Source organism: Callospermophilus lateralis, chromosome X (genome assembly GCF_048772815.1).
Source record: "Callospermophilus lateralis isolate mCalLat2 chromosome X, mCalLat2.hap1, whole genome shotgun sequence".
NCBI lineage: Eukaryota > Metazoa > Chordata > Mammalia > Rodentia > Sciuridae > Callospermophilus > Callospermophilus lateralis.
The window spans coordinates 39,054,962-39,079,948 of NC_135325.1; the positions used below are offsets into that span (position 1 = coordinate 39,054,962).

General features: G+C 37.0%; 1 protein-coding gene across 4 annotated transcripts in view; it reads right to left on the minus strand.

Annotated features, from left to right (window-relative positions):
* The window catches only part of Wnk3 (WNK lysine deficient protein kinase 3), a 140,021-nt gene extending 128,911 nt beyond the window's left edge, over window positions 1-11,110 (minus strand). For all 4 annotated transcript variants that reach the window (XM_077107182.1, XM_077107180.1, XM_077107181.1 and 1 more), the window contains exon 1: window positions 10,574-11,110. In XM_077107182.1, the coding sequence (XP_076963297.1) occupies window positions 10,574-11,110 (537 nt within the window). The remainder of the gene's footprint in view (window positions 1-10,573) is intronic.
* Window positions 11,111-24,987: the final 13,877 nt, after the last annotated feature.

Genomic DNA, 24,987 nt, shown 5'->3' on the forward strand with positions numbered 1-24,987 from the left:
CAGTGGCACATGCTTGTAGTCCCAGCAACTTGAGAGGCTGAGGCAAGAGGATTACTTGAACCCATGAATTGAAGCGTAGCCTTGGCAACATAGCAGGGCCCCATTTCAAAAAATGATTGAGCCCAGGTGCCCTTTACTACTGAGCTATATCCCCAGTCCTTTTTAGTTTGAGACAGGGTCTCACTAAGTTGCTGAAGGCATTGCTTACAAACTTGGGATCCTCCTGATTCAGTCTCTTGTGTCACCAGGATTATAGGCATTCACCACCATAACCAATCAAAAATAATTTTTGTATATATAAATGATAAAATACAAATCCTTATCTGACTTCTTTGTGCAAGTTATTTAATGTATCTACACTTCAACTGCACCACCTGAAAATTAATAATCCTTACCTCATATAACTATTGCCAAGATTAAATAAGATATTCAAATTAAATACCTGTATAAATGCTCAATGTTAATTATGATAAGCCAGTCATGGAGGCTCACACCTATAATCCTAGTGGCTCAGTAGGCAAAGATAGGAGGACTGCAAGTTCAAAGACAGCCTCAGCAACTTAGTGAGGTCCTAAGCAACTTAGAAAGACCCTGTCTCAAAATAAAAAAAATAAAAGAGAACTGGGATGGTGACTCAGTGGTTAAGCATCCCTTGGTTCAATCCCTGGTACCAAAAAAAAAATGTTAATTATGATAAATGAAAAATACATAGTATCCATTATTGCTAAATATACTAAAGCACCTCAACCACAAATTCCTCTGTTGTTTTCAGAAACTTCAGAGGTACTGGGGAAAGACCACATAAAAGTAAGAGGTAAAGCCTGGGGTATAACTCACTAGGTACAACATTTTCTCACATGCATGAGGTCCTGTGTTTGATCCTCAGCAACACACACACACACACACACACACACCCCAAAAAACCTAAGAGGTAATTCAATTAATAAATGCAGAAAAATGTGGGAAATACAAAAATACAATTAGAACACTACCATTACAGATATTATAGGTAAGATATACCAAAGCATATCAATATCTACCAATATCATATCAAAGTATCTACCCCAAGATATTTACTAATTTACCAAGGGTAAAATAATAATTTTAAAGTAGAAAAACTCTGGCAGACAACACTTTCAACTGATTAAATCTATTATTGCCAATAATGCATATTAATAACAAGTAACTTCTACTATATTGCACGAAGTATATACCACTTCTGTGGTATCTTTGCCAAAAATTCACAGGCTAAATCTAATCATGAGAAAAGGTAAGACAAATTCAAATTGAGGTATAATCTACAAAATAACTAATAATACCCTTCAAAAGCTCAAGACTAAAAACCTGTCATAGATTTGAGGAGACAAGGGTGATACAACAAGTCAATGCAATGTGGAATCATTAACTGGATTACAGAACTGAAAAATGCTGACCAGTAGCAAAAGTGATGAATTCTGAATTAAGTTCTATACCTTAGGTTAACAGTATCATACTAATGTTAATTTTGAGTTTTGATAAATGTCCTCTGGTTAAGATATGAACATACAAGAGATTGGGTGAAAGGTACACAGGAATTTTCCACACTATCTTCCTAACTCTTCTGTAAATAGAAAATTATCTCCAAATAAAAAAAAGAAAACTAAGTAGTAAAGGAGTGGTGTCCTTGTTCCCTACTTCCAACCCTACCATTTCCTTTAAATAACATATATTTAATAGCCCTTTCATCTTTTCACTAACTCCAAACTCTAAGCCTCCTTATTACCGACTAATAAACTACCTCTACTTTAAGCTTTTTGAAAATGGGGTCCATGTCTGCTTTTTCTCCCCATTGTGTCCCTAGCACTTAGCAATGATTTGCCACATTGCAGGAATTATTTATTTGTTGAATGAACAAATGAATGGCAACTATATTATTTTATTCATTTCCTACTGCTACAGCAACAAATTACCATAAATATAGTAGCTTAAACAGAAATGCAGCCAGGCATGGTGGCACATGCCTTTAATCCCAGCAACTCAGGACACTGAGGCAGGAGGATCTCAAGTTCAAGGCCAGACTCAGCAACTTAGCAAGGCCCTAAGCAACTTAGTGAGATCCTATCTCAAAATATAAAATAAAAGAGCTGGAGATGTAGCTCCATATAAAGGGCCCCTGGGTTCAATTCCCAGTACCACCCCCCACCCAAAAAAAACACAAACGTATTATCTTCCAGTTATAGAGATCAGAATTCCACAAAGAGCTTCCATAGAATTAAAACAAGGTGTTAGCAGGGCTATGCTCCTTTTGGAGGCTATATGGAACAATGTGTTTCCTTGCCTTTCCAGTATTCTAGAGGCTGTCTCCATTCTTTGGCTTGTTGTCACTGCCCAGCAACAGCATCACTTCAACCTGTTTCCATTCTCAGATCTCTGACTACAGCCTTCTATCCTCCCTCTTTTACAAACCCTTGTGATTATACTGAGTCTACCCAGATAATTCAGGATAATATCCTCATCTCCAGATCTCTTAATCTCATCTGCAAAGTCCTTTTGGTAATATAAGGTTACACAGTCACAGGTTCTTGTGAGAAAATCATGTACATATTTGGGATATCATTATTCAGCCTACTACATATATCAATTTGTTATATTTTTAAATCTATCCAGTAAATAGGTCAAAACTAACTCATTGAACCAATTTGGAAAATTAATGCTATTTCCAGGACTAGAGCTACTTCCTGCCACTCCCATCCTTTATCATTTTGTAGAAGTATTTGCCTTTGGTTTAGACTTAAATTATATGAATAGCTTTTAAACAAAAACTAGAACATAAATACTTAAGTTTTATCCATCCCCCCTTCAACATAATAACACTTTATCCATGAGTGTATTCTACTTCTAGGGCTGAATCTGTTGATGACAATAGGAAATTAAACTGAATACTACTACTTGGGGTATGTCTATAATTTAATAAAGCATTTTCTTGTGTAGCTCAAACAGAATCTAGAAACATTTCCAAGAGTCATGAAAATATTTTAAGAACAAAATTAATTCAATCCAAAACACCACAAAAAATTAAGTGTCTCAGAATGAATACTTTGAACAACTACATTTATTCAGAAACAGAAATTTTGCCATCTGTTTTTGGTTGTTTTTTTGTTTGTTTTTTGTACCAGAGATTGAACTCAGGGGCTCTTAACCACTGAGCCACATCCCCAGTCCTTTTTGTGTTTTAGTTTGAGACAGGGTCTTGCTGTTTCTTAGCACCTTGCTAAATTGTTGAAGTTGGCTTTGAACTTATGATCCTCCTGCCTCAGCCTCCCAAGTCGCTGGGATTACAGGTGTGGGTCACTGCACCCAGCTGCCTTTTCTTTTTTAAATTATTTTTTTCCTTTATTAGAAATTCAACTGTTTTCATATCTAGTTCTAATTTCAAAATTAAATGCAGGACTGATACCTAAAAATAAGACTTTCAGCCACACATAATAGAGCACACCTGTAAATCCCAGCTACCTGGGAGTCTGAGACAGGACAATCACAAATTTGAGGCCAGACTTGGCAACTTAGCAAAATCCAGTTCCAAAATAAATACATAAATAGTGCTGAGGATATAACTTAATGGTAGAGTGCCTGGTACGTTTGAGGGCCAGAGTTCAATCCCCAGTACCACTAAATAAATAAAGTAAATAAGGGATGTGGTATAACTCAGTAGCAGAGCACTTGCCTAGCATGTGCAAGTTCCTGGGTTCAATACCCAGTATATAAAAAAAAAAATTAATGAGTGCTTTTTTTTTTTTTTTCACCAGGCACAGTGGCATGTGCCTATAGTTCTAGATACTTGGGCAGCTAAGGTAGAAGGATCATTTGAGCCCAGAAGTTCTGGGGACCAGCCTGGGCAATACAGTAAGATACCATCCCAATAAGTAAATAAAAATTTTTAAATAAAAATTAAATTTCCCCAAGGTATTCTTAGATGATGAAGCAAAACAAAAGAAACAAGTTTAATCACAATTTTGATAGATACTTCAGGCACAGACGTTAATAATGGATTTTAAGCTGTTACCTTTACTGCATTGCTCAGAATACGATAATGAAAGTGTATTAGCATTACTCAACATGTCAACCTGTTATGGTCTATTATGTATTTTTCTTTTCTTGATGGTGTTGGGGTATGTGTGTGTGTGAGGGTGCACATGCATATGTATGCTGAGGATCAAACTCAGGACCTCACAGACATAAGGCAAGCACTTTACCACTGAGCTACACCCCCGACTTCTGGTAGTTTTTTGGTTTTTTTTTTTTTCCCCGTACCATCTTTGATTTAGTTCACCAACTAGAGTTGCTAGATGTCTAGGTGCTATTAAAGGATTCCTGTTTACCCTGAGAAGAACACAATCATATACCTGGCCCCACAGTAAAGCTTATGACAAACATTTAAATACATTTTAGGAACAACAAAAAAATTCAGTTATCTATGATGTTTCTTCATTTGGAAAATAGCCACATTATTTGAAAATTCAGTTCCATTAAGAATGTCTTAGGGGCTGGGTTATGGCTCAGTGGTAGAGCTCTTGCCTTGCACACATGGCACTGGGTTTGATCCTCAGCACCATATAAAACAAATAAATTAATAAAACAAAGGTATTGTGTATTGTGTCCATGTTCAACTAAAAAAAAAGAAAGTCCTAGTTATAGTAAAGTAAAAACTGGTGTTTCCACACATAGAAGTAGAGTGCTACTGATTCTTGAGTTTTAACTGGAGAAGGAAACAATTACAAACTCCTGTGACTGACTCCTTCTGAGAGTTACTGAACATATCTTTCAGTAACATCTAACTAAGTCTTTCAACAGTAAAATAGTCTTCTAAAACCAGGCAACACAGCACCTGCCTGTAGTCTCAGCTAATTGTAAGACCAAGGAAGGAAGATCACTTGAGCCCAGTAATTCAAGATCAGCCTGAGTAACATATCAACATCCTGTCTCTTAAAAATAGTAAATAAAATAAAATAGGCTTCTAAATACCACTCATGACTAACCCTCATTCACAGCAATTTACCAATTTACCAAGTTCTTTTATTTTATTTGTGGTGCTGGGACTAGAACCCAGGGACATGCACATGATAGATCATCAATCTACCATGGAGCTACATCCCAAACTCTCAAGTCCTTTAGAAAGAACAATAGGTCAAAGTTTTTCCACTAATGCATAAAAATCAACTTATGGAAACCATAAATTATGACAAAGTATTGAAATGCAGGTGTTTATAGCCAAATCCTGAAATCAAAGAGTTTTTAACATTCTCAAAGTTAAATATTGGAAGTAAAATCTCTATCATAGGTCAATATATACTAAAATAAATAGATGTGAGTTGAAAAGAATTGTTACACAAGTTCAAATATTCACAATGGGAGAAGGGGGATGCCTGTATAGGATGGTATTAAACCTATTGTTGAACTGGGTGCAGTGGTGTGGCTCTGGAGTCTGAGACAGGAAGATCAAGAGCTCAAAGCCAGTCTCAGCAATCCCAAGGCCCTAAGCAACTCATTGAGACACTGTCTCTAAATAAAATACAAAATAGGTGGGGATGTGGCTTAGTAGTCCAGTATCCCAGAGTTCAATCCCCAGTACCCCCCCCAAAAAAAAACTATTGTTGAGCCAGCGAGGTAGCAACTACTTATCAGCATGGGGGAGGTTCTGGGTTCAATCTCAAACACCAAAAAGCAAAACAATGAAATCAAGTTTATTATTGAGCTATGAATTTCAAACCCAATATACAAAATTAAAATTTAAAAGCTGATATGGTGGTTTGCACCAACAATCCCAGGTACTTTCCTAAAGTAGAAGGATCTCCAATTCAAGGACAGCCTGGGCAACTTAGGGAGACTCCATCTCAAAATATTTTTTTTTTTAAATCTCCTGGTGACATAGTTCAGTGGTAGAGTACTTGCCTAATAGGTATGAAGTATCAGGCCCTGTGTTCAATTCCCAGCACCACAAGAATAAAAATAAAATTTAAAAGTAAATAGAACAAAATAAAATTAAATAAATAAAAAATTTGAAAAGAGCTGCATGATACTAGGGAAGAAGAAGCAAGAAACAGTATGAATACAATAAAACAGTTTACATATTTTAATAATGTTAATAGAAAATACATATCAAATTGATAAAAGGACATATCAATTGTATGTGTGTATAAAATCACACATACACACACACATATATATACACAGAAATTTTGAGAAAAAATCTAGAATTTAAAGATTTAAATTGCTCACTGCAGTTTTTCCATAAAATTATTTATAGAATAAGATTTCATAGACGAATGAGAAATTATACATTATAAACTGCATAGTACTCAAGAAAGTAATTAAAAACTGATGCCCCAGCCAAGTGCAGTGGCACATACCCACAGTTCCTCAAGAGGTGGAGGTAGGAGGATCATAAGTTCAAGGCCAGCCTCAGCAACTTAGTAAGGCCCTTACAAACACAGCAAGACCCTGTCTCAAAAGAAAAATAAAAAGGGCTTGGGGGATGGGGGCTGGAGCTATAGCTCAGTGGCAGAGCACTTGCCTAGCACATGTAAGGCACTGGATTTGATCCTCAGCAGCACCACATAAAAATAAATAAATAATGTAAAAGTATTCTGTCCATTTACAACAACAAAAAATGTTTTAAAGGGCTGGGGGTATGGCTCATTGATAAAGAGCCTCTGGGCTCAATCCCTAGTACCAAAAATAAATAAAAATAAAAAATAAAAAGGACTAGGAATGTAGCTCAGTGGTAAATCACCCCTAAGTACCAAAAAAAATAGTCTCTTATCCTCCTGGGATTCAAAATAAACTAGTTTTCCTTAATTCTAAATATGCAGAAAATGAAGCATATCCAAAATCTAAGTAAATAAATTCACTAATTCTGACATTTCTTTCAGAATAGGAAATTGAAATTGTCATTCTCTGTATAAATAAAAATGTAGTTTATATCCAGGGATGGTGGTACACCCTTGTAAACCTAGCAACTCAGTAGGCTGACACAGGAGGATCACAATTCCAGACCAGCCTCAGCAACTTAGTGAGACCTTGTCTCAAAATTAAAAACAAAAAGGGCTGGGGATATAGCTCCATGGTAGAGTGTCCGTGGGTTCAATCCCCAGTACACAGGGAAAAATGTACTTTATTTACTTTATATAGATTTGCTCCACACAGAGGTTCCCCATACTGGTTGTATATCCTATCAGTTGGGAAATTTTTAAATAAATTCCTGGGACCCATCATCTAGAGATTTCAATTTGAAAAGTGTAAAGTGAAGCCAGGAATTATTATATTTGATAAAATATAACTCTTATGTTAGTGTATTAAGGGAATTTCTATATGGTTCAGCAAGTTCTTGGGATTGGTTCTATATTTCAGTGCTTTTCAAACTCGACTTGCTCCACATACAAATCACCTGCAGGTGTTATGCAGAGACAGATTCTGATTCAGTAGGTCTGAGATGGGTCCTGGGACTCAGCAGTTCCAACAAGCTCCCAGGTGATGTCCATCTATACTATTGGCATAGGGATGCTTTCCCCCACCACCATCACTACTCTTTTTTTTTTTTTTTTTGCCAGTGCTGGGGCTTGAACCCAGGGGCCTCATGCACACTAGGAAAGTACTCTACCACTAAGCTGAGGATAACACTTTGCGTAGTAAGATCTCATGGGCTATTTGAACATTTCCACAGGTGAATGATAATAGATATTCCCCTAGGCAATTTCTACCACTGGAATATTTTTTCAAGTTTTACCTAAACATCCATTAACACAGCTAGAATATATAATTTATAAAATACTTGATCTTTAGGTACTCTACTACCAAGTGAATGGAAATTATCCGTCCCATGTACAGAGAGAGTACCACTAAAAGGTGAGTGCTACTGATATAATAGAGATGAAATATAAATGTACATAATTTTCAATAATATATTGAAGGATATTCATCATAGCCATGGTTATCTTAGATATGTAGTGTTTTTTCCAGTATTTCACTAACAGAGAACTAATTAAATAATGTAAATGAAACTTACAATGAAATCCTAAGCATCTATTAGAAATACTTATGTGTGTTTCTCATGGTGGCACACACTTACAATTTCAGTAACTTGGGAGGGTAAGGCTGGAGAATTGCAAGTTCAAAGCCAGCCTCAGCAATTTAATGACCCTATCTCAAAAGAGGGGAGACAGTGCTAGGGATGAGGCTCGGTGGCAGAGTACTTGCCCAGCATGCATGAACTCTGGATTCAATCCCCAGTACCGTAAAAAAAAAAAAAAAAAAAAGTTATCTAAAGGTACACATACTAATAATGAAAAGATGTTCAAGGTAAGTAAAAATAAAGATTACAGAACCTTATGAAAAGATATATATATATATATATATATATATATATATATATATATATATATATATATAATGAAAAATGCTTAAAACATACTCAATACTCAGAGTGGGATGTAGCTTAGTGGTAGAGCACTTGCCTAATTTATGAGAAATCCTGTGCCTGCATTTTATCCCAAACACTGGGGGCGGGGGGGAAGCAGCAGCTTAGTAGATGGTTTAGTTCCAGCTACTTGGGAGGTTGAGACAGGAGGATCACATGAGGCCAGGAGATCAAGGTCACCCCTAGGCAACACAAAGAGTCCCCATCTCAAAGAAAAAATTTTAAAAGACTTTCCTAGAAATCCAAGTACCTGGACAAAGTTCTAACTTATCTGATGGCAACCTACAACAAATTCAGAATAGAGAGAATCATGGTGCTTTAATACATACAAAACCACAGAGACCATTAGAATTTGAACAAAAACCTACCTATACTTAGTGATTGATTTTATCTTAATTTTAAGCATCTCAGGTAAACACTGATTATTTCTCATGAGCTGATTGAGGTCACAAAGGTTCTACATTTATCTGAAATTTTTTTTTCACTGTTGGGATTAAACCAAGGGCCTCGTATACAAATGTTTTACCATTGAGTTCGAATGCCAGCCAGCCCTGTCTGAAATTACTCTCATTATAACCTCCTTTATGATGTTGTCCCCTCCACCCATTTAGTCTTTCACTAGTTAATAGTGCCACATAAACATTTATCATGGAGCCAAATATCTAGGTAATTTAATAATTCTTCCATTGCTTTCATTTCTCCCCTTAAAACATATTTCAGCTGATTAACATAAACAGAATCTGGTGATTAACTCACTGCAGTAAACTCAAAGGCATGGGGAATGTATATCAACAGATGTCCTCAAAGAATCAAGAAAGCCAGGCACAGAGGCACATAGCCATAATCCCCAGCAACTTTGGAGGCTGAAACAAAAGGATCCCAAGTTCCAGACCAGCCTGGGCAATGTAATGAGACCCTGTCTTAAAATTAAAAATAGAATGGCTTGGGGATATATAGCTCAGTGGTACAGTGGCCCTGGATTCAATTCCTAATACCACAAGAAAAAAAAAATCAGGAAAAACCTTTTCTGCTATGAAAAGCACATGAACTGTCCCATTTTGTTAAGAAAGAGAGAAAGGCTAGTTATCACAATGAACATATTTCAATCACACTCAAGTATTTAGTACAATGATCAACCAATAAGGCAAATATTTACTAAAAGTTGTCAAAAGGAGATATTAACAAGAATTTCAGCAATTTCCTAAGGATAAAAAATAAAGATAATTTTACCCAAAAAAGCCATCACAAACATTTTCTTTTTTAAACACCAGGAAGGGATGATAGTATATCCCAGTGCCCCAGCATCACAAAAAATTAAATTAAATTAAAAACAGATGGGAAGGGGGCAAGGGTTGTGGCTCAGTGGTAGAGCGCTCGCCTAGCATGTGCAAGGCCCTGGGTTCGATCCTCAGCACCACATAAAAATAAAATAAGGGTATTGTGTCCAACTACAATTCAAAAATAAAAATTAAAAAAAAAAATGGGCTTGGGATGTGGCTCAAGTGGTAGCGCGCTCGCCTGGCATGCGTGTGGCCCGGGTTCGATCCTCAGCACCACATACAAACAAAGATGTTGTGTCCGCCGAGAACTAAAAAAAAATACATATTAAAAAATTAAAAAAAAAAAAAAACAGATGGGAAGGCTGGGGATGTGGCTCAGTAGTTAAGCACCCCTGAGTTCAATCCCTGGTACAAAAACAAAACAGGGGAGCTGGGTGTGGTGGTGCATGTCTATAATCCAAGTAACTTGGGAAGCTGCAGCAGGAGGATCACAAGTTCAAGTCAAGCATCAGCAACTTAGTGGGGCCCTAAGTAACTTAGCAAGACCCTATCTCAAAATAAAAAAAAATAAAAAGAACTGGGCATGTAGCATAGTGGTTAAGTGTCCATGAGTTCAATTCAAATACCAATTAATTAATTAATTTTAAAAACAGGGGAAATAATAGGAGAAAAAGGCTGGCATGAGCTCCTAGAAAGATCTAGGAAACAAGCATAATTTCTGATCAGTGAAGGACAAACCCTTCATTTTTTAAAATCCATGATATATTTCAATTTGGATCACTCAGAAGGTCAGACCAGATAAAACTGGAATTTATTAAAACCAAGAAGAGTATATACCTACCTGCAGTTCACACCAAGCAACCTCAACCCATGTTTCAGTGTCCAGTCCTTTATATACTGTTTTAAATGCTCCTCTTCCCAGCTCTATGTCAAACTTCAGGAACCTGCCACTAGGAGAAGTTGCAACAGCCTTCATTTCTGCTTCTTCTTCTATTTCCTTTTCATTTTTCTCCTTCAAACACTCTTTTGAGGATTCCAATGTTGCCTTTGAACACTGTTCATATTTGACTTCTTGTCCACCTCTTAGCACATTTGTAGGAAGCTTATCTACTCGAGGAATATTTGTTGCAGCCTTTATTCTCTCATCTTTGGGGGAAGATTCAGCAACTTTGTCTTCTTCTGTCATCTCAACGCTCTTACGGAAAAATCTCTTTCTTTCTATGGTTTCCCCAGTAGCAGAAAAGGTACTGTTTTTTTCCTTTAGTTTAGCTTCTACTGTCAAAGTTGCAGCAACTTGAGGAACCCTGGTTTCGAAGGAAACTCCATCAGGTTTCTCAGAATCTTCCGTGCTGGCTGGTTCCCCTGAATCAGTGGCCATTGTAACTAGGTTGGCACTAAAATCTTTCCTGTTCAACTCTTCAGTCCAGTTACATCTCAGGTATCAGTATTATCAGAATGGACTTCCTTTTATGTGGTCATATATTTCCATAGCAACCTGAAGGGGGAAAAGGGATATTTTTAAATCATCCCACAAAGGAAATCATTAAGGAGAAAACAATCACCTGATTTTAATCCCTTTATTCTTAACAAGTTTATTCTTTTTTTCTGTCTAACCTTAGCAACCAATAGCCTCCAGGGACTCTTCTCTTGTTTACCAGAGTAGCCCACAGTGCCTAGCAGACCACTTTGTGTAGCTCAACCTATCTTCATATTACATGAATATTGGTTAGTTCTTAGCCCTATATATCTATTCAGCAAATTCAAAACAAAGTGTCCAAACCCTGAGTTAAATAACAGATGTAGATACATAACATCAAATTTACCATTTAACATGCTTAAGTGTGTAAGTAAGAAGAATTTATTAATTCACAACATTCAGAATGGTGTGCAATCATCATTTCTACCCATTCCCAAAACTTTTTCATCATTCCCAAGTGAAACTCTGTACCTATTAAACCAAACTTCCCTATCCAACTGGGTACAGTGGTATGCACCTGTAATCCCAGCTACCTGGGAGGCTGAGGCAGAACAATAGCAATTTCCAAATCAACCTGGACAACTCAGTGAGACCCTAACTCAAAATAAAACAAAAAGGACTGAGGATATAGCTCAGAGGTAGAACACCCCAGGTTCAGTCACCAGTACCACAAAATTTCTTTTTCTCCAGTGCAGGGATTAAACCAAGGGCCGTGCATTAAACTTTGCAAATTCCTTAACACTGAAATACATCCCCAGCCCAACACTGTAGTTTTCAGTGAGATAAAAAAGATGTTCCCTACATATTATATGGGTCAATGAAAAAAAAACAAATTTATGCAAATTTCCAAATACACAAATAATCTCTTGTAATTCCAGCTTACTCAGGAAGCTAAGGCAGGAGGATTGCAAGTTCGAGGCTAGCCTGGGAAAGCCTCAAAATAAATCTTTTGGAAAAGGGCTGGGAATGTAGCCTAGCAGTAGAGCACTTGCCTATCATTTGCAAGGCCCTGGCTTCCATCTCCAGGACCATGAAAACCAGAAAAACAAATACATAAATAATACTTACTGAATTATGGAATTATGAACTTTTTTCTGCCTTTTTACATTTTCTAAAACTTCCTCCAATTAATATGTGAAAATACACAGAACATAAAAGGGAAGAAAAGTATTCCAAGTGAATGGTCAAAACACCAAAAAAGAGCTGGAGATGAAGCTTGGTAGTAAAGTGTTTGCCTAGCATGCATGAGGCCCTATGTTCAATCCCCAGCTCCACAAAAATAAATAAATAAAAAATACAACACACACACACACACACACACACACACACAAATAGTCCCCATTCTTACTAGAATTATATAACACAGAGTAGTGCCTTTACAACTATTACTATCATATAACTTGAAAGTCACAATTTATCATAAAAATTTATTAAGAATTACACCAAACTCGGGGCTGGGGTTGTGGCTCAGCAGTAAAGCGCTCACCTAGCATGTATACAAGGCCCTGGGTTCGATCCTCAGCACCACATATAAATAAATGAATAAAGGTATTGTGTCCAACTACAACTAAAAAATAAATATTAAAAAAAATTACACCAAACTTAACCTTAGATGGAGTTTATCTTAAAATACTTAAATAAAAAATTAAAAAAGGAATTACACCAAACCAAAAGTAACAAGAGCAATCAATTTTGAAAAACTAAAGAGAAAAACCTGAACCACAACAAAAAAAACAAGAGAAATACCCTAAATTATTCTATACATTCAACTCGTTTCCTGTCAAAATTCCAGCTGGTTTCTCTGCAGAAAATATCAAGTTAATTATAAAATACATAAAGAGTTTCAAGGGACCCATAATAGCCAAAGCCAATAACAATCTTGAAAAAGAACAAAGTTGGAGGACTCATACTTCCTGATTTAAAAACAAGACAGGTGGGTGGCACACACCTGTAATCCCAGCAACTCAGGAGGCTGAGGCAGGAGGATAGCAAGGTCAAAGCCAGCCTTGGCAATTTAGCAAGTCCATAAGAAACTGTCACAAAATTTAAAAAAGTCCATAAGACCCTGTCACAAAATTTAAAAAATTAAAAAATCTAGAGATGTGGCTCAGTGGTTAAGCACTCCTGGGTTCAATCCCTGAACTGCCCCCCCATCCCTACTACAAAGCTATAATATTAATAAAGCATAGTGGCATAAGGATACATGTAAAGAATTCAGAAATAAACCCATGTGTTTGTGGTCAACTGATTTTTAACAAGGGTGCCAAGTAAACTCAATGGGGAGAGGCAATAACAATTGGTGCTGAGAAAACTGGATATCTATATGAAAAATACGAAGTTGGACTCTCTAGCAAGGTTTCCTAGAAAAGATCCCTGAGCTGAATCTCAAAGGAAGAAAATTAACTGATCCTGGCAAAGGGAAAATCAAAAACAAAAACATGAAACGGCATGGAATAAGTACATGACTGGTACCATGAGCAGTTAGTTACTGGCATATTAGAAGCAGGCAGCTGAGGACAGAGAGGCAGACAGTCACTAAGGACATTTTTATCCATATGATGTAAAATAAGGAGACCAATTAAAAAGCTACTGCAATAATCCAGGAAGGAAATTATAAGGCTTGAATGAAAATAGTGGCAGGAGGGAAACATTCAAGACACATTAAGGAAGTACTAAATGCAAGATTTACTACTTGGATGAATATGGCTGCAAGGGAAAATGAAGTCTTATGAAAACTCCCAGAAATTTTGTCAACCAGATGGCGGCACTACTAGGATATATCTATGTTAATACCAGAATTGAACTAAAGACTCATAAAATACTCCAGAATGTTATGTTGTCAAATCAATAAACTTCCAATGTCACTTACTGCCTGCAAGAAAAAAAAAATGCCTAGAAAAGCCTTACTTGGGTGATTTTTTTCCTTTAACATTTTATTTGTTTTATTTTTTTTCTTGTGGTAATGGGTATTGAACACATGGGCACTCTACCACTGGGATACATGCACACCCTTTTTTTGCTTTTATTAAGTCAGAGTCTCAATAAATTGCCTATGCTGGCCTCAAATCTAGAACCTCTTACCTCAGCCTCCAGAGTAACTGGGATTACAGGTGTGTGCCACTGTGAAATAATTTTTGACTAGGAAAAAAACCTGCAAGAGTATACAAAGAATCCAGTATACCTTTCACCCAAATTCCCTAAATGTTAACATTTTAGGTAAGATATTTTTAAGTAAGAATAATGATAGTTATTCACTTCACTTAGCTAAAGGTCAATTATCCAGAAACCTCAAGAGCAGAAATCCAAAAGTGAGACAAAAAAGATTTTTTAATGGCCCAAAATAGGTATAAAGTCAGAGAATTTTTGGAAAGTCTTCAAACTTAATTTACTGCAGAGCACTTTTTTAAAAACGAAATATCTCCCCACCACCACCCCCGCTTTGGCAGTGCTGGGGATCAAACCCAGGGCCTTGTGATTGCTAGGCAAGTGCTCTACTGTTGAGCTACAAAACCAGCCCTAAAAATGAAGTCTTAACCAGGTGCACTGGCATATACCTGTAGTCCCAGCTACTCAAAAGGAAGGCTGTAGTGGAAGGCTCACTGAAACTAAGAAGTTTGAGTCCAGCCTAGTCAAGGGACAAAGAGTAAGAAAGAAATCTTATTCAGAACCCTAATGCTAGGAGGGCACAGTGATGTATGCCTATAATCCTAGCAACTTTGAGGATACAAAGTTTGATTCCAGCCTCAGCAACTTTGCAAAACCCTAAGCAACTTAGTGAGACACTGTCCCAAAATAAAAAAAATAAAAGGGGCTGGGGATGTAGCTCAGTGGTAAAGTGCCCCTGGGTTCAAAATCAAAACCTAATACTAAAAAGAGTGGCAAGTAATGGTGCTCTGGCATGACAATTTTGACATGTGGTTTCCCAAGCTACATAATAAGCAGCAGCAAATAAGAGGGATGGGGAAAGGAGTGTTTCCTTAGTCTTTTAAAACCCAGTACCCTAGGTTAGAGCTGGGAGTATACTTCAGTAGTATAGCACAGGCTGGAGGCCCTCAATATGATCCCCCAGTACAGAAAGCAAGCAAGAAACTAACACTCTGTGACAAAAAACATTACTAGAGACAAAGAGGGATATTTCATAAAGAAAAAATGGTTGAGGACTGAAGAGGCTGATGCAAGAGTATCTCAAAGTATCTGAAGTTCAAGGCTGGCCTGGGAAACTTAGCAAGACACTGTCTCAATTTTTTTTAAAAGTAATAAATAAAAGCTTAAAAAAAAGGGTTGGGGATGTAGTTCACTGGTATAGCACCATGTCCAATACCACAAAAATAAATTATAGAGCTGGGGGTTACAACATGGTAGAGCACTTGCCTAGCATGTGTGAAGCACTGGGTTTGATCCTCAGCATCACATAAAAATAAATAAAATAAGGTACTGTTTCCATCTCCAACTAAAAAAAAATTTTTAATTAATAAATAAACAAAATTATGCCACTGACTTTTTTTTAGATATGATCTTACTGTGTTGCCCAGTAAGGTCTCTAACTCCTCCTGCCTCATATTCCAAGTAGTTGGGGACTCCAGCATGTGCTATCCATGTCCAGATTTGTATTGTTGAATTTTATGTTATGTAAATCATATCTCCATAAAATATGAGGTACCTCTTTAAGAATCTTAAAAGATATTGACTTGGATTAAAATTAAAGCTATCATAATATCAAATATGTTCTTTTAAAACTGTACTGCCCTGTCAACCCTCAGTTTTCCACTCTCATCTTCAGCCTGACCTGCCCTCAGCATCGTGATGCTTTTTCTCTATTTGTATAAAATATCCCTTTAGTAATAAAAAAAAAAAAATCCTTGACTTAGAGGGAAAAGTTCTGACAATAATAAAATGTAATAACTACTGCAAGTTCAGTGGTAGAGCACCGGCCTAGCATGAGTGAGGCCTTGGGTCCAACTCCCAGAACCACAAAAAAAAAATAGTATTAAATTTTTAAAAATTAGGCCAAGAACTTCACTAAGCATCTTCTATTTAAGGCCTTTTCATTGTGGATTCAATAGGTTTTTGACCATAAAACAAAGCTAAAGAACAAAGGCTCTAAAGTGGAAGAAATCTGGAATCAAATCTTGGTTCTACCTTCAGGCAAATAATTATTTTTCCTAATTCTTAGGGAGTACTTGGGATTGAAACCAGGGGTACTCTATCACTGAGCTACAACTCCAGCCCTCTTCACATTTTTAATTCTTTTTATTTGTTGGTGATGCTTGATTTATTATTATTATTATTATTATTAAAAAGTAGTTCTTATGTACAAACAAGCTGCGTGTTTCCAAAAGTTTAAAGTACTCTTTAAAAATTTAAATAAAAGAACATGAAGTACATGGAGCTGTTTTCCTCAGAAACACTTAAGTGAATGAATATGCCACAACGAAACCACACACACATCAGGATGTCTTTGAACAGCAACAGGGAAACAGGGCCCAGCACTGCGATATCACCCCAGCAAACACTGCAGGGGTGCATGTATGCACTTGGGCACAGAAGCAGGTTACTATGACAGACCCAGTAGTACAAGAGGTACAGAAGACTCACTTCCTTGTTAGGATACCAACATCATCCAGCTACAAGGTAGGCTCTGCATTGCAGCTAAACCCCAAGTTGCAAAACTCAGGGTGTCTGATGGACAATCACAATATAGGCACTGTGATCATCAATGCCAGCATGGCCTGTCCCCACAAGGGCCACCGTTACTTCAGCACCCCAGAAAGTAAGTTAAGAAAACCAAGGCAGCATTACAGACCTTGACCTGGAGAAATAGAGGACCAGAGGCAAAAGGCCTCAACAGTTTCTGCTTTGTCATTGGTCAGACACCCGATTGTGCTATAGCTCCTGGATGGTATTTATGTAAGGCTTGTCCCCAGCACTACACTTTGCCATCATCAATGGCTAAGGTGTTTGGGGACTCATATTTTTATTCTGGTACAGGGTCTTGCTAAATTGCCAGGGCAGTTCAGGAACTTGCTATCTTCCTGCCTCAGCTTCAGCCTAGAGAGTTGCTGGGATTATGGACATGCACCAATGCACCCAGCACTTGGGTCAAATAACTTAACCTCACTTGTTCATTTCATTTGTGAAATCTCATAAGACTTATGGGAAAATTATAAAATACTTAGCACAGTGCCTGGCACAACATAATAATCAATAAATAAAAGCTATTATTTTTGACCTCATAATAACTCCTAGGGGAAGCACTATATTAAAAGCACTATTTAACAATACTCAAAAACATTAAGCAATTTTCAGGAGACTCTATTTGGGAAGGCAGAAAAGTATATAATACATTTTTAAAAGCTTTCCAATAATAACTATGTTGGCATTGCTAAAGGGATATGCCCCAGTGACAAGGATAATATCTCTTTTACATTAAGCAACATAGAATCATGGCTCAGTTTAAAAAAAAAATAGGCCTCAAACTTAAAGTCTCCTATTAATTCATATATCATAACCTCTGTGTGACCATTTTACTGTCATAAAATGGCAAATACATTGATCTAAGGCTAAGAATTATGCATAAAGACAACCACAAAGCACTTCTATTACATTCAAATTACAGTGAAAATCTTACACATCCATGCCCTATCTCTTCTTCTTCAACAAGCTTGCTATATAAGCTTGGAGCACTTGAGTTGAAAGTTCAAAATAATTTCCTCCTGTAGCTTATTTTGGTTCTACCTATAGAAAATCCAACATAAAATGAGTACTTAGTCAATCCAGGTATGGTGGTGCACACCTGTACCTCCAGCTACTTGGGAGGATGAGGTAGGAGGATCAGTTGAGCCCAGGAGTTCAAGATCAGCCTGGGCAACATGGTGAGAAATCATCTCAAAACAAACAATAATTACAAAAAAAAAAAAAAAAAACCACAAAAAAACACCAGTGCTTTGTCAACCAATTACTCAAATAACTTCTTCAGGGCTGGGGTTGTAGCTCAGTGAGAGTGCTTGCCTAGCATGTGTAAGGCACTAGGTTCATTCCTCAGCACCACATGAAAATAAATAAATAAAATAAAGGCATTGTGCCTATCTACAACTAAAAAATAAATAAAAGTAATTTCTTCAACTTTTTAAAAAATATTTTTAGATGTCCATGGACTTTATTTTGTTTATTTTTATGCTGAAAATCAAACCCAGTGCCTCACATGTGCTAGGCAAGCACTCTACCACTGAGCCACAATCCCGGCCTAATTTCTTCAACTTTTATAACCAACAATTGAAAGAATGCATAAACTGTTAAAATGATAGCTGGGTATGATGGCACATACATATCAACCTAGTGACTGAGAAGGCTGAGGCAGAAGAATCCCACTTCTGAGGACAGTCTCAGCAACTTAGTGAGATCCTGTCTCAAAACTAAAAAAAAAAAAAAAAAAAAAAAAAAATTTAAAACAGCTAGAAATGTAGTTTGGTGGTAAAGTACCCTGGGTTCAATCTCCCATACAGAAAAAAGTCAATATTACAATGCAAATTCTCCATTAACAATCTTCTTCAATTCTCATATACGTACATTCATGCCAATAAACATTTACCAAATACCACACTACAAACATTGTGTCAAGATTTAGGAATAATGGCTGGGGATATAGCTTAGTAGCAGAGTGCCCACCTAGCAAGTGGGATCATGAGGCCATGGGTTCAGTCCCCAGTACAGAAAGAAAGAGATATATCTAGGAATAAGAAAACAAAAATTAGTCCTTTTTCTCAAGGCACCTATAGGTTATTCCAAGCTTAAGATATACTACTGTGGGCTGGAGGTGTAGCTCAGTAATAAGACTATCTGCCTAGCAAGTGGAATCACAGGGCTCTGGGTTCAATCCCCAGTACTACCAAAAAAGAAAGAAAGAAAATATCTAGAAATAAAAAGAAAGCACTCCTTATCCTCAAAGTGCCTATAGTTTAATCCAAGCTTAAGATACACTACTATGGGCTGAGGGTGTTAAAGAGTGTCTGCCTAGCATGCTCAAGGGCCTGAATCAGATCCCCAAGATTGAAAAAAGCAAAAAAAGAGCTGTGCACGGTAGTGCATGCCTCTAATCCTTGCGGCTCAGGAGGCTGAGGCAGAAGGATCACAAGTTCAAAGCCAGCCTCAGCAAAAGGGAGGTACTAAGCAACTCAGTAGGACCCTGTCTCTAAATAAAATACAAAATAGGGTTGGGAATGTGGATCAGTTGTAAAGTGCCCTTGAGTTTAATTCCTGGTACTCCCCTGCAACAAAGGCAAAAAAGATACACTATTGTAGACTTCTAGTTCAAGAAGGTGAACTGAACATCTATATCTCACCTTTTCGAAGACCCCCAAAAAATGATGTTAAAAAACTCCAAAATATAAATCACAAATCAGTGATACAAATAGAAAACAGCATGACATACAAAAGATTTTAACAATTTCTGACAAAGCATAGGCAGAAAGAATGGTCTGATAACACAAATCAAAGGATGACACAACCTAAAATATATAACAAAAAGGGTTCCAACACAGGAGGAAGAAGACTTGAGGGCAAAATCCCAGACTGTCTCCATATACCAGAGAAGATTGATCCCACAGAAGAACAAAATTTAAAAAAAGGCTGAAAATGAACAAATCTCTACCTTCTGGCATTTGGGCACTCCTAATAATCACCAGATGCCCACCCACACACCCCAATATAAAGCCTACTACCAACACTACCCAGGTACACAGAATTTTTAGGCAGCCCTACACTAGCTCATTCTTAAATATGAACAGACTCAGGAGACAACCATATGAAGAAATGTACAACACAGAAGAGAAAGAAAAAAATCCTTTCTGGAGCTGAAATAATTCAAGGAACTTTTTTTTTGGGGGGGGGTACTGAGGATTGAACCCAGGGGTGCAACATCTCCACACTCTTTTATTTTGAGACAGAGTCTCATTAAGTTACTTAGGGCCTCACTAAATTCCTGAGGCTTGTTTCAAACTTAAGATCCTCCTGCCTCAGCTTCCCAAGTCAGAGTTGCTGGAATTACAGGCATGTGCCACCACACCCAGCAAGGAACAATTTTTAATTAAACATAATATATGGGGATAGGGTTATAGCTCAGTGGAGCACTTGCCTGCATGTACTGCAAAATTAAATTCATACGTAAAAATATAATACAATCCTATGGCTCAAAAATCAAAGATATATAAACCTACTACTACATGTAACCATAAAAATCTAGTAAAAATAAAATAAAAGCTGAACTGCATGAAAAAGTGGGAAAAAAAGACGTGTATAAACAGACTCACGTACAAACCGGTCTCCCATCCATTTGACCCCACTACTCCCTCAAAAGGTAACCAATTGTAGGCAGCCTAGTGTATACTTGTAACTCCAGTGGCTCAAGAGGCAGAGGCAGGAGGATCACAAATTCCATACCAGCAACTTAGAGAGGCTCTAAGCAACTTAAGCAAGACCCTGTCTCAAAATTTAAAAAATAAAACAAAAAGGCTGTGAATACAGCTCAGGGTAAAGCACCTCTGGGTTTAATCTCCAGTACCAAAAGAATAAAAAAATAAATAAAATAAAAGGGATGGTGATATAATTCAGTGGTAGAACACCCCTGTGTGTCCAATCTCCAGAACCATAAAAAAAACCACTCATTAGATTCTTGTGTATTCCTTTTATTTTATTACTATTATTTGTGTGTGTGTGTTGTCTATTTTGCAGTGCTGGGATTGAATGCAAGGCCTTGGGCATTATAGGTAAGCACTCTTTCACTGACCTATACCCTCACCCCACGTTTTTATCATTTTTAAGAGGTGGGGCCTCACTATGTTGTCTAAGCTGTCCCCAAACTCCTGAGTTCAAATTATCCTCGTTTCAGCCCCACAAGTAGTCTAGTACCTAGGACTACAGGTTTGAGCCACTATATCAACCTTTCACTTTACTAAGTTCTGCTGAATTAATCTTCAAAGTGATTATACTGATTCATACTCCCCCCATTAACTTCTGAGTTCCCTTTTCTTTGATTTCTTACCAACACTTTGTATTAATAGACAACTATATTTAAAGTATAATTAATTTTGCCAAGCTTTATGGCTGTGAAATATTACTAATGTGATTGCACAGAAGTGGGAATAAGTCCAATCTCCTTTGTTCTGTATCTCTCTTCTTTTAATTTTAACGCTCCTGATTACTAGTAAATTTACCATCCTTTCATTTTTATTCAATCTTTTTTCTCATCCTGTGTACTATCTAATCAGATCATGTCCTTTGTTTATTTTTTGCAGTACTAGTGATCCAAGCCATGGCTTTAAGTGTGCTAGGAAACTGTCTTACACCCCCGGACCCCTTCAGAGTCTCTTTAGACAAATATGTTCTCTTTGTTGTTGTTGTTGTTGTTGTTACTGGAGATTGAACACAGGGATGCTCAACCACTGAGCCACATCCCCAGTTCTTTTTATTTTTTATTTTGAGACAGAGTCTCACTAAATTGCTTAGGGTATTGCTAAGTTGCTGACATTGGCTTTGAACTTGCAATCCTGCTTCAGTCTCCCAAGTAGCTGGGAATATAGGCATGCACCATGATGCCCAGCCTCTCCTCCCCTTTCTACACAAAAATAATACAGTATATAGTAAGCTTTTATTGTTTTATTTATTTATTGTGTTTATTTTTGAGATGTACATAGAAGTCTCATTCTTATCTGTAGCATTAAATTGGTTGCTGTTACAGATATTGCATACTAACACACACATACATACACACACACACACACACACACACACACCTCAACTAGGACTGCTGGATCAAACAAAATAATACATTTTTAACTTGTATTAAAGTATACCAATATATACAAAATAATGCACAACACATATGTAACTCAATACAGTGTTGCCTAATTGCCTTTCATGGGCATTATAACAACTTTCATTTGGCCAGGCACAGTAGTACACACCTGTACTCCCAGCTACTTGGAAGGCTGTCACAAGAGGATCACCAAATTCGAGGTCAGTCTCAGCAACTCCCTTAACTGAGACTCTTTCTCAAAATAAAAATAAACAGGGGGCTGGGGTTGTGGCTCAGTGATAGAGCACTTGCCCAGCATGTGCAAGGTCCTGGGTTCGATCCTCAGCACCACATTAAAAAAACAAAATAAAGGTATTGTGTCCAACTACAATTAAAAAATAAATGTTTTAAAAAATAAAAATAAAAAATAAAAAGGGCTGGGTGTATAGCTGAGTGGTAAAGCATCACTGGGGGGTGTCCTCTCTATGTTGCCTGGAATGGATGGCCAAAATCTCCTGGGCTTAAGCAATCCTCCTGCCTCAGCCTCCCAAATACCTGGTCTACAGGCAGCCACCATGCCCAGTATGGGGCAGCGGAAGTTGGTTACTCTCATCCAAAATGCAAGAAGATCTTTCATCCCATATCCTTTACAACAAAAAATATTATCCAACATTTTTATTTATTTTTTAATTTTTTTGTAGTTGTAGATGGACAGAATGCCTTTATTTTATTTGTCTATTTTTATGTGGTGCTGAGAATCGAACCCAGTGCCTCATGCATGTTAGGCAAGCGCTCTACCACTAAGCCACAGCCCCAGCCCCAAACATTTTTAACACTCTATTAGTTGTTTTTTTTTTCTTTTTTGGTACTGTGGATTGAACTTAGGGGTACTTGACTACTGAGCCACATCCCCAACACTATTTTTGTATTTTATTTAAAGACAGGGTTTCAGTGAGTTGCTTAGCACCTTGCCATTGCTGAGGCTGGCTTTGAATTTGCCATCCTCCTGCCTCAGCCTCCTGAGTTGCTGGGATTACAGGCATGCACCACCATGCCTGGCCTCTGATAAGTTCTAAAAAGAATCTCAACATGTTTTCAATTAACACATTCTTTATAAGTGAGGTTAAGAATCTTTCACAGAAATAAATAATCATTAAAGTCAAGCATAGCCAGCTGTGGCACACACCTATAATCCCAGAGACTCATGAAACTGAGTAAGGAGGACTCCAAGTACAAGGCCATCCTCAGCAAATTCACAAGGCCCTGTCTCAAAAAAATAAAAAGGACTATGGATGTAGTTCAGTGGCAAAGCACCCCTGGGTCCAATCCCCACTACCAAAAAAAAAAAAAAAAAAAAAAAGCCAAAAATTCCTATTACTATTGCTACCAATGAAGGAAATAAAACAATATGTACAAAAGTTAGAAAATAGGAGACAAAACTCAAAATTTATGTACAATATTGTTATCTAGAAAAATCCAAACAAATCACAAAAATGGTAATAGTAACTAACAAAAGAGTTCAGCAGAATGTCCTATTAGTAACTGTTGTATTCTGCTACCTTTCATGTGTAACCGATGTGATTCTGCAATCTGTATTTGGGGTAAAAATGGGAGTTCATAATCCGCTTGAATCTAATATATGAAATATGATATGTCAAGAGCTTTGTAATATTTTGAACAACCAATAAAAAAACCAAAGAGTTCAGCAGAAATGCCAGTCGAAATCAACATATATAAAAATATTCTCCTATATACATCAGTAATAATCATTAGAAAAATGCATAAAAATACAACTATCCAGCCAGGTGCAGTGGTGCATGCATTTCTATAATCCCAGCTAATAATGAAACTGAGGAAGAAGGATCACAAGTTCAAGGCCAATTTCAGCAGTCAGACCTTGTCTTGAAAAAAATAAAAAGGCCAGGGGACATAGCTCAGTGGTAGAATACTTGTCTAGCATGTGCAAAGTCCTGAGTTCAATTCCTGGTACAGCAAGAAAAGAAAGAAAGAAAAAGAAAACTGAATTTTACTGAAATACATAAACTACACCATGTTCCTTGGTGGAAAGACCCAATATCAACATTTTTACAATCTCGAACACATACACTCTCAGATTATTCCAAAACCACTGAAAACAACTCAAAATCCTAAAGAGAGAATTTTATCCCAAACCAACAGGTTTTTGCTCAAAAGAACACAAGGAAAACCAAGACTATCTTGAAAAAGAAGAACAATGTGAATCTGCCTTATTAACATATAAGTACAGTAATGTAAATAGTATGGTTTCATCATAGATACAGACAAATGAAATTATGGAATAGAAGAACCAGCACAGAAACAGAAACATTTATATATAGAAATACAGTTCATGGTAAAGATGACTTCAAATTTGTGAAGAACAAATAGTATAATAAATTATGCTGGGATAAATGGATACCATTTGGAGATGAAAAGTTAAAGCCTTACCTGAAACCAGACACACCCAAAAACATTCCAGGGCTACATGTGAGGCCCTGGGTTCAATCCCCAGCACTACTAAAAAATGAACACATTCCATGTGGATCAAAGAGCTAAACATTAAAAAAAAAACTACAAAACTATTAAAGGAAAACATGGCATAACATAACCTTGGAGAAAGGCTTCTTTTTTTCCTTTTCTTTGTCTAATACTAGGGATTTAACATAGAAGTGGTTTACCTCTGAGCCACATCCCCAGTCCTTTTTATTTTATTTTTGAGACAGTCTCACTAATTTGCCTAGGCTCTGCTCAAATTTGCAATCCACCTGCCTCAGCCTTCCGAGTTGCTGGAATTATACGTATGAGCCACCATGGCAGCTTAACCTTCAGATTTTAATCTATTTCTAGATTATTTAATCATTTAAAACAAAATTATTCACTAACAACCTGCACAAAGAACCAGTTAAGAATACTATTTCTTTTTTTAATTTTTTTTAGTCATAGATGGACACAATACCTTTATTTATTTATG